General features: G+C 35.0%; 2 protein-coding genes across 2 annotated transcripts; one reads left to right on the plus strand and one right to left on the minus strand.

Moving 5' to 3' along the window:
* Positions 1-593: 593 nt before the first annotated feature.
* LOC147386704 (Protein phosphatase 2C family protein) lies at positions 594-5,139 on the plus strand. The gene is made up of 4 exons (XM_086422026.1): positions 594-1,226; positions 2,334-2,698; positions 4,285-4,521; positions 4,613-5,139. Exons 1-4 carry the CDS (start codon positions 929-931, stop codon positions 4,877-4,879), a joined length of 1,167 nt encoding a protein of 388 aa, XP_086278152.1. The 5' UTR covers positions 594-928; the 3' UTR covers positions 4,880-5,139.
* Positions 5,140-8,811: 3,672 nt separating this feature from the next.
* On the minus strand, positions 8,812-12,880 carry LOC147386705 (actin). Its single transcript, XM_086422027.1, has 5 exons — positions 12,733-12,880; positions 10,842-10,914; positions 10,319-10,712; positions 9,126-9,739; positions 8,812-9,026 (listed from the first exon to the last, which is right to left on the minus strand). The coding sequence occupies exons 2-5, from the start codon at positions 10,899-10,901 to the stop codon at positions 8,961-8,963; spliced, it is 1,134 nt and encodes a 377-aa protein (XP_086278153.1). The 5' UTR covers positions 10,902-10,914; positions 12,733-12,880; the 3' UTR covers positions 8,812-8,960.
* Between the last annotated feature and the right edge of the window lie 1,084 nt (positions 12,881-13,964).

Consider the following 13,964-nt stretch of genomic DNA (forward strand, 5'->3'; position numbering starts at 1 on the left):
ATTGATATTACGAAAGAGAAGATCGTGCATATTGTATGAATAGATTTTATGACAATGTTGAATTCAAATTTTGGTAACTTATATGACATTATTATTTTTAATTTGATATTTGTGGGATTCTAGAAATTAAAATTATTCTTTAAAAATTAAAATTTTGAATATTACTTATTATTTAAAAACAAATTATATTTTAATTTTATAAAAAATAATATATTTTATTGTGTTTGATAAGAAATAAGCATTTAAAACATGCAAATAACGTATAATATGATTGTAAAGATAAAAAAGACAATTTACTAGTTTCAACAATATGTAATAAACATGATTCTATGAATTTAGTGTTTAATTTTAATAAATTCAATACTATTTTGATATTTAAATAAATAATTTTTTCAACATTTAAATTCAGAACTCATAAGTTTGAGTACTTAATTTTTTTTCAGATTAACAAAGAGTACTAAGTCATTGTAACGGAACGGATTGGTCTTACCATCCAATTACATTTCCCCACAAAGGAATGGCGAACCCGTAAATATCAACCAACCAAATGGCGTTTCTGTAAAAAAACTCTCATAAAGATCCCTTCACGGTTCGCACTTCACAGTTCGCACGCGCCTCTCGTCAACTTTCCCATTTCAGCATTTCTTCAACAGAACCAAAACTCTTCAACTCTCTTTCTTTTCTTCTTCACCTTCTCACTCTCTCTTACCCCAAAACCCTAATTTCCTCTCTCCTTCCAATCCCTATTTCTCTCGCGAAACAAAAAACCTTTCTCAATCGGACTGATCGATTACTCGTAATTTCTTTCAATTCGGACCAATCACTCGAGCGAGAGACAGGGACAGGTAGTATCAAATCTATTGTTCTTTCTAGGGTTTCTGCGGTCTCTCTGAATCTTATTAGGGTTTCTTTGTTGAGGAAATGAGGGATGTTTTCATGGCTGGCAAGGATTGTTTCAGTATGTTTGCGCCCAGTACGGAAGTACTCCCGTATGAACAAGGATGATGATTGCAGTGGAGTGGACGATCCACTTCTCTGGTTTCGTGATCTCGATCGTCACTCGCAAGGCGAGTTCTCGATTGCTGTAGTCCAAGCCAACGAGAATCTCGAGGATCATAGTCAAGTGGAGACTGGACGCGATGCGACCTTCATTGGTGTTTACGATGGTCATGGTGGTCCTGATGCTTCTCGATTTGTTCGCGATCACCTCTTTCTTCATCTTATGAGTGAGTTCCTGATTTTCTTGATTATTTTATTTTTATATTTTTTCTAATAATTTTAGTTGAAGTTTGAAGATTATGAATTGTATTTGGTAGCCAATTTGCGCCCAAAATCGAATTTTTTATTTATTTTTTGGTATAAAAATGGAGATCGATAGATTATTTATCTTGATGTGTTTTCTCTCTTTTTTTCACCAAATTGTCACTGTCGATGTGTTAATTAGTTAGTTCTGTCACGAGTTTTATGTGTCATCACAACTAAATTTTCAATTAATGTACCAAAATCAAGTTGGTGAAAGTTTGGTAAATTTTCCAAATCTCCTGATTAGTTTTTTTTTTTTCCTGTTACGGATAATTCAAACATTTCAAATCTAGATCAGCCTTGACCAATTCCAATACTAAATTTCCAGTATATTGGCCAAAATTTCAAGATTTAGTTTCTGTTTCGGCCTGCTCTGTGACTTCCTTTTGTCCCCGGCCAAAAATAATAATAATAAAATAAAATAAAATTCATTGTTCAAAGCATAGTCACAAAATTCTCCAAATTTTTTTGAAAATTCTAAAATTCTCCAAATGAGGGACTAGCCGATTAATTCGCTGAATTCGTGAATTAATTGATGACTTATCCATCAATTGCAAAATAGGGTAAAAATTTTATCCTTCAACCACAAAATTTTATTTTCAACATTTAAATCTCCATAACAATATAAGATTTTTTTTAGGGGGTTGAAGATTTTGGATTTTGGTAAGAAATCCAAAAACATTGTTTTGTATGCCCCCAAAAATTTTCAATTTTTTTTTTTTTAAACTTTCACAAATTTATCCAAATTGAAGGCCCACTGAATAATTATTGAATGCAAACTTTGTTACTATGGTTGTGACCAACGTTTAAGATCTCATCTCGATGCAATGTTTCAATCAAGAGAAAAACTCATAATATATTGGCTGAAAGTCCAAAACATTCCAATAGAATCCAATACATTCCGAAACATTAAATGTTTTGATGTCAATGTTCGTATCATTCTCGGCTGATATTGATACTATCGATTCATAATAAATTTTGAGCCATGGTTCTAAAGATCTGCATTGCAACTCTTTTCCCCTATTTTGCAGGGATTGCTCGAGAAAATGGAACCATATCTGAAGATGTTCTTAGAAGTGCTTTCTCTGCAACCGAGGATGCATTTCTTACTCTTGTGCGTAGAACTTGTGGAATAAAGCCCTCAATTGCTGCCATTGGATCTTGTTGTTTGGTTGGAGTTATTTGGAGAGGAACATTATATATTGCTAACTTGGGTGATTCTCGAGCTATCATAGGGTGTGTAGGTAGGTCAAATAACATTGTTGCAGAGCAATTAACAAGTGATCATAATGCAAGTATGGAGGAGGTTAGACAAGAACTAAGGTCTCTACATCCGGACGATGCACATGTTGTAGTTTTAAAGCATGGGGTATGGCGTATTAAAGGCATCATTCAGGTTTATCCCTTCAGCTTTTGTTACTTGTATTTATTTTCTATAAAGTCTATTTTCTTAGTTCCTCAATTTTAGTTATGGATGTATTATCTAGTAGTTCACTCATTTTTCTTCCTTTTGGTGTTGACATAAATGATTCCCAAGTTGTTAATCTAAGGTTCTAGTCATTCAAATCTAAATGTACAACTTAAAGGGAACTCTGTATCTATGCTACCTGGTTCGAATTTGGGTTCGCAGTTCACCACTCTTGAACGAACTCGATTCCTAGAAGTAGTTCGTGGCGGATATTTAAGTCATTGTGTTAATCTCATAGAAAAAGACTTAGGTTAAGGGAGCATACCATTAGTTTAAAAACAAAGGGGTATCTTTAATATTGTCTAAATCTTGGGATCTCTAAAATAAGGGTTATCTCTATTCTCTAATATTGACAAAATCCTGGGGCATCCCTAAAATTCACCAAAATAGGGGTTTCATTAGGTTCGTTGTTTTTTTATGAACTCACAACGAACCGAACCTTGAACTGGTTAGGTTTGTACCAGTTCACAGTTCGCTACTATATTAGCGAGCCTGGTAAAATTGCTCTGTATTGTATGTAGAAGCTGATAAATGCCTTAAGACATGTTCACCAGCTCAGAAAACCAATTTCTGTAGTGAGATATTGGGGGTTTATTGTTAAGAAATATAACAAAAAATCAGCGTTTGTTGTTAACGGAAATGATATGGGAGTAAAACAGTAAACTTATAAGAAGGCACTGAAGAACTATTTAAGCACCAAGGGATGTTCAACAAATGAGAGTTAGGTTGCTCTCATACATTAATGATCAACTAGTGAGGGCTTAAAAAATGAAAATTATGTCATTTTTGCAAAAAATTAGTATGTCACTTTAAGATTGAATATAAATTTGATTACAAGGATATATGTTGTTTATTTGTTATGAATATATTATCATCCACTCCCTTAAACTATTCTAATAAACTTGATGATAAACCCATCTGGTCAAGGTGGCAGTCAACTTATTCTACAGTATACTGTCAACAAAATATTGGCCCAATATTGAATATTTTCCAAAACAACCAAAATCATTATTAAATTGTACTGCAGAGATTCAATTAGTATTAACTTGAAAAAGCCCATAGAAGGGTTAAAAAGTCATATCTCAAACATAGCCTAGAAATTTTCTGAAGGTTAAAGCATTTTTCGTAAGTTGTAGTGGGGAGCGAGAATTGAAACTTTGATAGTAGAGTATAGCCGAACCTAACTTCGAGTATAGTGAGATTGAGAATGGCTGAACCTAACATCCATTTTACTCCTTGAATGAATTCACCTCACAAACGGAAATACAAGGGGAACAAATTAGTGAGAAAAATAGGAAATGTGATTCAATACCATAGGTAAAGTTTCTTGAAACTAGTTGTTGTCCTTTACGCACCACCTATGATTTGCATAAATTCTGATATTTTGATTTGGCCACACATTATTTTTTTACTCATTTTTCTACTTAAGCATATTTCATTAATTTAATTTATGAAATAAGATTTATCAGTAACTATATTGTACCTTTTTTTTTTTTTTTTTGCCACAAATATAGGTATCTAGATCAATTGGGGATGCATACTTGAAGAGACCAGAATTTTCTCTTGATCCATCATTCCCACGTTTCCGGCTTTCAGAACCACTTCGACGACCTGTTCTAACAGCAGAACCATCAATATATACAAGAGCCATACGAGCACAAGATAAATTTTTAATATTTGCATCTGATGGGCTATGGGAGCACATGACAAACCAGGAAGCTGTTGAGATCGTGCATAAATACCCACGACCGGTATGTTTCTTTTTTCCTGTTTTTGTTTCCTCATCTCATATATCATTCAAAGATTCTAATTCTTTATTTTCTATGGAAATCTTAACGGTAGGGAATAGCAAGAAGACTCATCACAACAGCTTTAAATGAGGCAGCTAGAAAGAGAGAAATGAGATATGTTGATCTTAAAAAGGTTGAAAAAGGGGTTCGACGGTTCTTCCACGATGATATTACGGTTGTTGTCGTCTTCATGGACCAAGAACTGCTTGGTAAAAAGACAGACGTACCCGACCTTTCAGTACGAGGGTTCATTGACACAGTGGGACCATCTGATTTTTCAGTACTGGAAGGGATTGGCATGAATCCAAGCTCCATATAACACACCATGTTGCTTCAATCACCGGGTCTGCATTTTCTTTTTTTGCGCCGCAAATCTAATAGTTGATTGTTCGTTTTCCTAATTTCGTTTTTTTTATTTTTACTTTCTACTGTAAGTTGAAACTGATCCCATTCCCTTGTTTTGTGCATCCACCAATCTTTCCAACGATAAGTTCAGTTTTTGTTCATTTTGTTGGTTGGTGTTATATTCTGCAATTCACATTTTCTATGATCTATATATGAATAAACCTGTTGGTCTTAGTTTCTTGAATTTGGTTTGACATAAGTTGGGGCCAACCAAGCACATTAAACCCTAGAAACCAAGACAAATTTCCAGTACAGTACAGTTAGTTGGATGATGAACCAAATACCAGTAATTTCAAAGTCAACTAAATTATGAGCTCTATATGTGTACTTGAGATCTTTGGACCACACATCAAGATCTCTCCCCGTCCTTTTTATTTTATATGATAGAAGAGATGGCTATTATTCTCCTTGCATGGATGTGATGCCAATTTATTTACCCGTCCATCCTTTTGTATTGGGGTATCTGATTCTTAGAGCTTTTGTGATCGTCCCACCATTGTAAGTTATGTGGAAAGCTTTCAGTCACATGTTATCACCCTGCATGATTTGTTGTAAATGCAAATGTTTGCACCATTATTATTTTCATTTTTTGGGCTAGGAATCCAGTAAAGGAGTTGGGCATCACACTATACCAACATTTACTACTGGAAATTTCTTACTTTTAACAATTATTAACAACTGGCCAGGCAGGGTGGCATGTGCAATTGCACATGATTCAAAAGAACTGTCATTTGGAATATTTTGGGGGGTGAAGCGAGGAATGGGAAGGATTAGTAGTGAATAAAGAGAGCTAAAAAGTGACTGAATTCTTTAACCTTGACATCCCAATGATATTTATCTCGATCTATATGATAATTTCTCACTGTTGGATGGATATTGTGTTGACGTGATCAAGAAATTATGTTATTTCTTGAGTTAACAGAAGCCAACACCAAAAGGCTCATTAAATAATTACACTAAAAATACTTTCGTATACTAAAAGGACAAAAATATAATTATTTTTTAGAGTTGCTAATGCCACCCCCAAGTTTAATAATTCTTTAGCCATCTACATATGAATTGGGGTGGCATTAGCAAAAGTTCCTATATTGTTTTTAGATTTGAATTTGTTCGAAGGATGTAAAAGTTTGAAATCATCTTTGGCAATCAATCGATAAGTCATCAAATCAACTAACTACTCCTAATTGGAGAATTTTACTAATTTTTTGAAAACTGTTTTGTGAGGTGATCTTGTTAGAGGCTAGCAATTGGTTGAAGTCAAGTTAGAGGGAACTGAATAACTTCTATTCTTTTTTTTAAGTTAGTGGCTAGCAACTGGTTGAAGTCAGGTAGGAGGGAACTGAATAAGTTGTACAATTTTTTAATTTTTGGCGATAGCAATTGTTGACTCAGACAAGGAATCCTCTATTTTAATCTGATGAAGGGCAGCAATCAGATTACATGGAAATTTCAATCTGGGTGTTACCTGCCATGACATCAAAGTAGTTGTTTTTGAGCTATGGGTCTAAGTCCGAATTGAATTCTGGTATGGTACATTGGAGTTTTATAAATTCAGGGGACAATCGAATTTTGCAGAGGTGCTAAATCACTATGTTGCAGTTTGGGGGTAGGAGCAAGATGTAACAACGGAGGGGATCAATCCAAGTTCCCTCCCACTCGAAGAGAATTGATTGATATTGTTAGCTAGGGAGACTGCTAGGGGGGTGGGGGCGCACACCTATGAATTGATGGGTAGAAATCCTTTCTCCTTTTTAATTATGGAAGAAAGAAAGAGACAAATGGAGCCCCAAATATTAAAGAGCACTAATGATATGAACAGAGCAAAATTGGGTCAGCCATGCTATGATAGCATGCCAAGCAAATGGAATGCAAAAGTTCATATCTGGTTCTGAATATTTGATGTGGGCGAATTTTTAATTCTCGTTAACACACACACACACACACACACACACAACAAACAAAAAAAAAAAAGCTTTTTTAATGTTATCTTTTAAAAATTGGTCCTACCAACCAAATGAATATTCTTTAAGGCTTTGCATACCTTCACTTGGTTTGTCCAGATGCATTTTAGTTATATCTCGGACAAGAATGTATGTGGTATTTGGATGGAAGATCAACTTATTTTCTATCCTATGTACCACCCTTAAAAGAAGATGGATTTAGTTTGATACTCCTTCCTCATAGGGAAGGGGTCTATACCCTAAATTCCTATAGGTAGGATGGTTATGTTAGATATCAAAACATTTGAGGGATGGGGGTCACTATGGGATCTAAGTCAATTTGTAAAAATCAAAAGTTATTTTTACCATTGAATTTTAATTTTAAATTTAAAAGTTCAGTAGCCATCCATTTTCAAAACATTAGATTAAGCCTAAAAAAAAATAATTAATTATTTATTATTTTGTATTTTTATCTAAGTTTCTCGATGAAATCTAAAGGGTTGTGGTATTGGATTTCCAATGTGATAATGCATTTGAACTCAGTTACTCTTAGTAAGATTTAAATTAAATAAGGAATGTGTTTTTCAAAGGAACTGATTTTTTTTTTTTCTTTTCACATGGTTAAATACCTCGAAAATCCCATTTTTATGTAAATTTGAATAATTTTTTAACATTAACATATTGGGAATTGCACTTGTCTGGTGTGCTGGAAACAATGCCAAAGCCTACTACATCAGATTGGACGTCGACCATCTCACTTTTGGTGGTTCTGCGACAAACTACAATTTCCAAGTAAAATTGAAGTCTAGTGGACATATCTAGAAAGTGAAACTTTTTCCTCCTTGCTAACATAGTAAGATTTTGACCCTCATTAAGTGTCGTTTTGCTCAAATAGATTTCCACTGAGTCATTTTGCTCGATGAATTACCAAATCAGAAATCCAACACCACAGCTATCATCAAAAAAATAATTTCTTTCGAAATAGATTCCAAGGTTTTGAATATGGAAAGCTTCTGCACTTGCACATAACTCTCAAACTTAAAGAATGAAATTCAACGGAAATTCTTAGAATTTCATCCTCTGTAACCATGGAGCATTGGATCATGTTTTTGGATGCCTAGAGGTGAGCCCAAGGAACCTTAGTAAGGTTAGGGGGTTACACATCTACATACGATTAACAGTATTTTTCACATTATTGCCTGCCAATTAGCAGAAGCAGCAATCTCTCCCTGGTTTATTACTTGGGGAGATAATTTCAAAAGGGATTTAGGAGAATAAGAAAATAACTTATGCCATCAATCTTCCCATTTTTCCCCAGTTAACATCTCTTAAGCCTTCAATTTTTTCCACTTGAGAACAACCATCATTCTTTAACTGATTGAAGAACGATGACTCATGAGATCTTTCTTGGTGGAAAATTAAAATTTATGAACCCTTGAAAGAAGATAAAGAAACGAACCACAAAAAAAAATTGACCATCACTCAACCTTAGTTCCAAATTTAAAGCATGGCTTCCCTTTATACATAGCATATAGATAATTGACTTTAATGTGAGGTGGATTATGCAATTCCACCAAATTCAAGGAGGCATTTTCAATTTTGGACTATGATCATCAAAGTCATGTCTATTTTGAAAGATATACTCCAATGCTCATAACTAGGCAAACATTTTTGGATGCCTAGAGGTGGCCATGACCATGAGGACTGCCTTTTAGTATATGTATACGTTTACTTAGTTGAAGGGCTCTTGGAAAGTGTTTTTGGATGCCTAGAGGTGGCCATGACCATGAGGACTGCCCATTAGATGGATGGTTATGATCATCAAACCCATCACCAGATGGACACAAATGGTTATGATCATCCACAGAACAAATTCATCCATGCTACGTACGGCACAATTTCAGAATTGACACAATAATGAACAAATTGGATTCAGGGGCAATAAACTCATCCCTACAAGATCATTGTCCGACAATTAAATTAGACCAAGAACGAAAATGAAATTGGTAAAAAAGAAAGAAAGAAAATACGCAGCAAACTTCTCCAAGCATATGATCAGAAACATTTCCTGTGAACGATAGATGGACCAGACTCATCATACTCCGCCTTTGCAATCCACATCTGCACTCATAAAACAAAATAATATTCAACAATCAAACATCTTCCAAGAGCCCTTTAGCTAAGTAAACATATACATATACTAAAAGGCACAAACAATACCTGCTGGAAAGTGCTGAGGGATGCCAAGATGGATCCTCCGATCCACACACTGTATTTCCTCTCGGGAGGAGCCACGACCTTGATCTTCATGCTGCTTGGGGCCAATGCCGTGATCTCCTTGCTCATCCTATCGGCGATACCAGGGAACATAGTGGAACCACCACTGAGGACAATATTTCCATACAAATCCTTCCTGATATCAACGTCACACTTCATGATAGAGTTGTATGTGGTCTCGTGTATGCCCGCGGCTTCCATACCGATCATCGATGGTTGGAAGAGAACCTCTGGGCATCGGAAACGCTCAGCTCCAATAGTGATGACCTGCCCATCAGGTAGCTCATAGCTCTTCTCCACAGATGAGCTAGTCTTGGAAGTCTCTAGCTCTTGTTCATAATCAAGGGCAATGTAGGCCAGTTTTTCTTTCACGTCCCTTACAATTTCACGTTCTGCAGTGGTGGTGAAAGAGTAGCCACGCTCGGTCAAGATTTTCATTAGGGCATCTGTAAGATCGCGGCCTGCCAGGTCAAGACGAAGTATGGCATGCGGGAGGGCATAGCCTTCATAGATGGGAACCGTGTGGCTGACACCATCACCGGAATCCAGAACAATACCTACACAACAAAGACAAGTCATTCATGGACAAGCATGCATACATCACTTTACCAGGTAAACAGTCGTAACAGATGATCAAAAGCCAAACATAAATTAAACTGCACACGTCATCATCATCAATCTTATAAGCATAGTAACAAAGACAGGGTTTGAGGTAATTCGACCAGAGAAACCTTCGGAAGAAGTCGATAAAGTCGGGAAACATCGAATAAATTAAAAAATAGAAATATTTTTTTTTTAATTATACAAAAATTGTATTTTATTTATTAAATGATAAAATAACACTAAAGAAATGCTAGAAATAAAAATAATGAGATTTTTTTTAAAAAAAATCCTTGACTAAATCACGATATAACCAACAACTGTCAAAATCATGATTTAATTTTCGTCAACTATGATCTTAAGAGCGCCTGCTTTTGTGAAATCAATAAATTGCAGTTGTGGTTAACCAAACACGATGAGCAATCTCAATTTGTAATCACTTGTTTGTGAATTTCAAATTGATCATAACGAACAGAAAGCTATTGCGGCTGAGAAAAGAAATCCCAGTGAAGAACCAGAGAAAATCACTTGCTTACCAGTTGTGCGACCACTAGCGTAAAGGGAAAGAACAGCCTGGATAGCGACGTACATAGCTGGAGTGTTAAAGGTCTCAAACATGATTTGAGTCATCTTCTCACGATTGGCCTTGGGGTTGAGAGGTGCTTCAGTGAGGAGAACTGGGTGCTCTTCTGGGGCCACACGAAGCTCATTGTAGAAGGTGTGATGCCAGATCTTCTCCATGTCATCCCAATTGCTCACAATACCGTGCTCAATTGGGTATTTTAAAGTCAAAATACCACGCTTGGACTGTGCTTCATCCCCAACATATGCATCTTTTTGTCCCATACCAACCATTACACCAGTGTGACGAGGTCGACCCACAATGCTAGGGAACACGGCCCTTGGAGCATCATCTCCAGCAAATCCAGCCTGATGATTGAATATCAATCAAAAGTTTGTAAGGGCAATGTCAGGAGTCAATCATTCTAAGGGGTTACTGATGGCTCAATAAAATAATAAAACAAACAAAATTTTCATTTATGAATCGTATTCTTATACCTTGACCATTCCCGTTCCATTGTCACATACGAGGGGCTGAATATCCTCACCATCTGCCATCTTCTACTGCTTGCTGGAGAAATAGGGTAAAAAAACAAAATTTCGCTTCAGAATGATCAGAAAATGGTGAGGAAACATGACAGTTTGTCACATAAATATCAATAACGCATGGTCACTGTCTAGTACTCTTAGAAACATCAGTTTGGTAACTCTTGAAGTTGTATTTAGTAGTAATTATCTTTTCTAATATCACAAATTCATTGAGAAGTGTTTTCATACACATAAGGCAAGGGATTTTACTTGTTGAAGTCTCAAAGGCATGAAGCATTGGATATTAGCATTCGTCAGGAAATAAAACTTTAAGAATCCTAAGAAAAAGTAAGAATGATTCATAATTTTACAGTCGAAATTCTAATATCCAAATTTCAAGCTCATCAAAATCAAATTAAGCCTGAATTACGTCCACAGTTTCATACCTTCAACTTTCCAATTTTTCAATCCCTCATACTAAAGCAATAAGTATAGTAACGGCCATTGTAAGTAAATAATAATAACAGCACTCTAAGAGTAGAAGAAGAAGCCTAAAAGATAAATAGGAAGAAGTGCCAAAGATTGAGGGTTGCAAATTGATTATGGGTTGTACAGCTTAGGGCCAAAAGACAAGATGTAATATTTACCTTTATGTAAAGCACTTTTCTAACCTCAACCCTCCATCAACATGACCGTCAGGTTACAGATTTCCTCAAGATTTGTTCCAATCTTATAGAGATTACTACTTTTTTCCTAGGGATGCATTTTTCTTGGGAATCCCTACCATCCCAACAGTCATTTTGATGGAAAGCATCAACCCATTAGTGAGGCTAGCAGTTTTCTTGTGTAAATTAAATATTCTAACAGGGACAGATCTATAATTATAAAGGGTTGTATGTATTGGATTTCAAAGACAAATTGAGGGGGAAAAAAAAAAAACAGATCCTTATATTCCATAAACCTTAGTCAAAGGGAATCAAAAAGACAAGTTCTACCCCCAAGGCATTAGCTTTTCCAATGCCTCTTTAATAAAGCATAAACCTTTAACAAAAAAAGGGCATCTCTTTAAGGCCGTCTTTGAGACACTTGCACTGAGGCAATCCCCAAGGCATTGGAATAAAAATCATTCTCTTGAACTTTTGAACCTTCAAGCCTCCAACACCTTTAAAACATTGTTTGTGACCATAATCATTTTCACATTTTTCCAAGAAAATTCCAAGAATTGTTTCAAAATCATGGAACAGATACAAATAGACGCCCTTTAAAAACATTGCTTGTGATCATGATCATTTTCGCCATTTTCTCAAGAAAATTTAAACAATTGTTTCAAAATCATGAAATTTAAGAAATAAATAGACACAAATAGACAAAGGTGGTGCGCCTCAATCGTTTCCCATCATGAAAAATGAAGCAAACCTTTCGAATTCATACAAGCAGACAAAAAAAATGTTGGAAAAAACCAATTAATTGTTCTGAAATCTAAATAAAACTTCAAAGGAAAACAGATCAGCCATATCCACAACTTCATGATCAAAATAACATTAAAAAAAAAAAAAACCCGATCTTAATGTATTCGAACCACCAAACCATCAAATGCAGATCCATCATCCATGAAATAACGGCAACCAATTCAAACAAATTCAAAAAATAAATCAAAATCAAAATCAAGTTGTAGATCTAACCACATTTGCTTCATGAATTAATCTCAAATCGATTTTCAACAATGCAAAAAAAAAAAAAAAAAAGAGAGAGAGAATCTATAATCAGTTACAGTAAGATAGCCAAATCGATGAAATAGTTGATAGATCTATAGAGAATCTGCAGAAAACTAAGATGGAAAATTAGATTGAGAACAGAATACCTTCGAAACCCTAGATTTCGCGTCTCTCTCTCTTACAGAGCTGCCTCTCCCCGCCCTTGTCTTTAAAAAGGAAACTCGAAACAAATTCTTCTTAAATGAACCGCAAATTTACTCTCTCGAATCGTGGCCGTTCTTTTCTTTATCAGATCTGCAGCTATGATGAAACTTCACACAGGTGGAAACAGCTGGATCCTTGGTCAGTTGGGTTCTATAATCATTTTTACCCTTGTGGACGGTTTTACCCCTATTTAATTCTCAAAATCATTGATCAATCCCACTTACTTTTAACAAAGGGTAAAATTGGACCAACAGCTCTTTTTCAAAATTTAATTAAGTCGTGATAATACGATGACCCGCTTCTGACACATGCCTCATCACAGAATTATAGATCATTTGCCTCAGGATACATAAGAAAAAGATTTATGATTATACATATCCCAAGAAAAATGATCCACGATTCTATAACATATTGTTAGAAAATCATTACACAATTTAATTACCAAGCTAAACTTTGAAGGAATTCTTTCTATAGAATTACACGTGACATTTTCAAGGAGGTGTTTCAAATTTTGACAGAAATATAGGGGTGTGAGATAAATTTAAAATGCCACATGTCTTATAACGAACAGGGTTGCTTCAAAATTTGAAATGGGCTGACCGCTTCAAAATCCCTACAAGACTAACACATACATGACCTAAATACCCTTCACTAATTAAAAGAAAACCTTCATTTTTCTTTTAAACTTTGTCTTTCCTCAAATTCTTAACATCTAGGTAGGTTAAATTATTTCTAACCTATTCAACTTCGTCTTCAAGAACTTATAAAACAAAACTTGATTTTTCTATCTAAAATTCTCACATTTACTTTTCTAAAAATAATTTTTTTTTATTATTTAAATTTGAAAATTCAAGGAGATAGAATATAATATTAACGGCAAGCATATAAAAGCATGATTTATTTTTAGCTAGGAGTTGGAGATGAAAACGTTTCAGTCATTATGTGAGTCTCTCGCAGAAGATATAAGCCAAGGGGCGAATGTCACCAATTTGAAATATGGGGTGGTATCTAAATTCTCCAAAACTTTATATAAGCCAAGTAATATTATATTTGTAGGTATTGCATGTACCCGAGGGATTTGGCCAAGATTTGATGTTCTAAAAGGTCATTTGTCTCATCCTCGAACCTAGGGTCCAAGACCCTCGTCACCCAAATATATATATATATATATATA

Source organism: Akebia trifoliata, chromosome 14 (assembly GCF_017979445.1).
Source record: "Akebia trifoliata isolate Shusen 1 chromosome 14, ASM1797944v1, whole genome shotgun sequence".
NCBI lineage: Eukaryota > Viridiplantae > Streptophyta > Magnoliopsida > Ranunculales > Lardizabalaceae > Akebia > Akebia trifoliata.

What these genes read in the sequence shown, in the direction of transcription:
- LOC147386705 (XM_086422027.1), bottom strand. Translation starts at nt 10,901, where the DNA reads ATGGCAGATGGTGAGGATATTCAGCCCCTCGTATGTGACAATGGAACG. An exon ending in CGCTAGTGGTCGCACAACTG is followed by an intron (nt 9,740 to 10,318) that starts GTAAGCAAGTGA and finishes TTTGTTGTGTAG; the next exon opens with GTATTGTTCTGGATTCCGGT. An exon ending in CCCTCAGCACTTTCCAGCAG is followed by an intron (nt 9,027 to 9,125) that starts GTATTGTTTGTG and finishes TTATGAGTGCAG; the next exon opens with ATGTGGATTGCAAAGGCGGA.
- LOC147386704 (XM_086422026.1), top strand. Translation starts at nt 929, where the DNA reads ATGTTTTCATGGCTGGCAAGGATTGTTTCAGTATGTTTGCGCCCAGTA. An exon ending in CCTCTTTCTTCATCTTATGA is followed by an intron (nt 1,227 to 2,333) that starts GTGAGTTCCTGA and finishes CCTATTTTGCAG; the next exon opens with GGATTGCTCGAGAAAATGGA. An exon ending in TGCATAAATACCCACGACCG is followed by an intron (nt 4,522 to 4,612) that starts GTATGTTTCTTT and finishes TCTTAACGGTAG; the next exon opens with GGAATAGCAAGAAGACTCAT.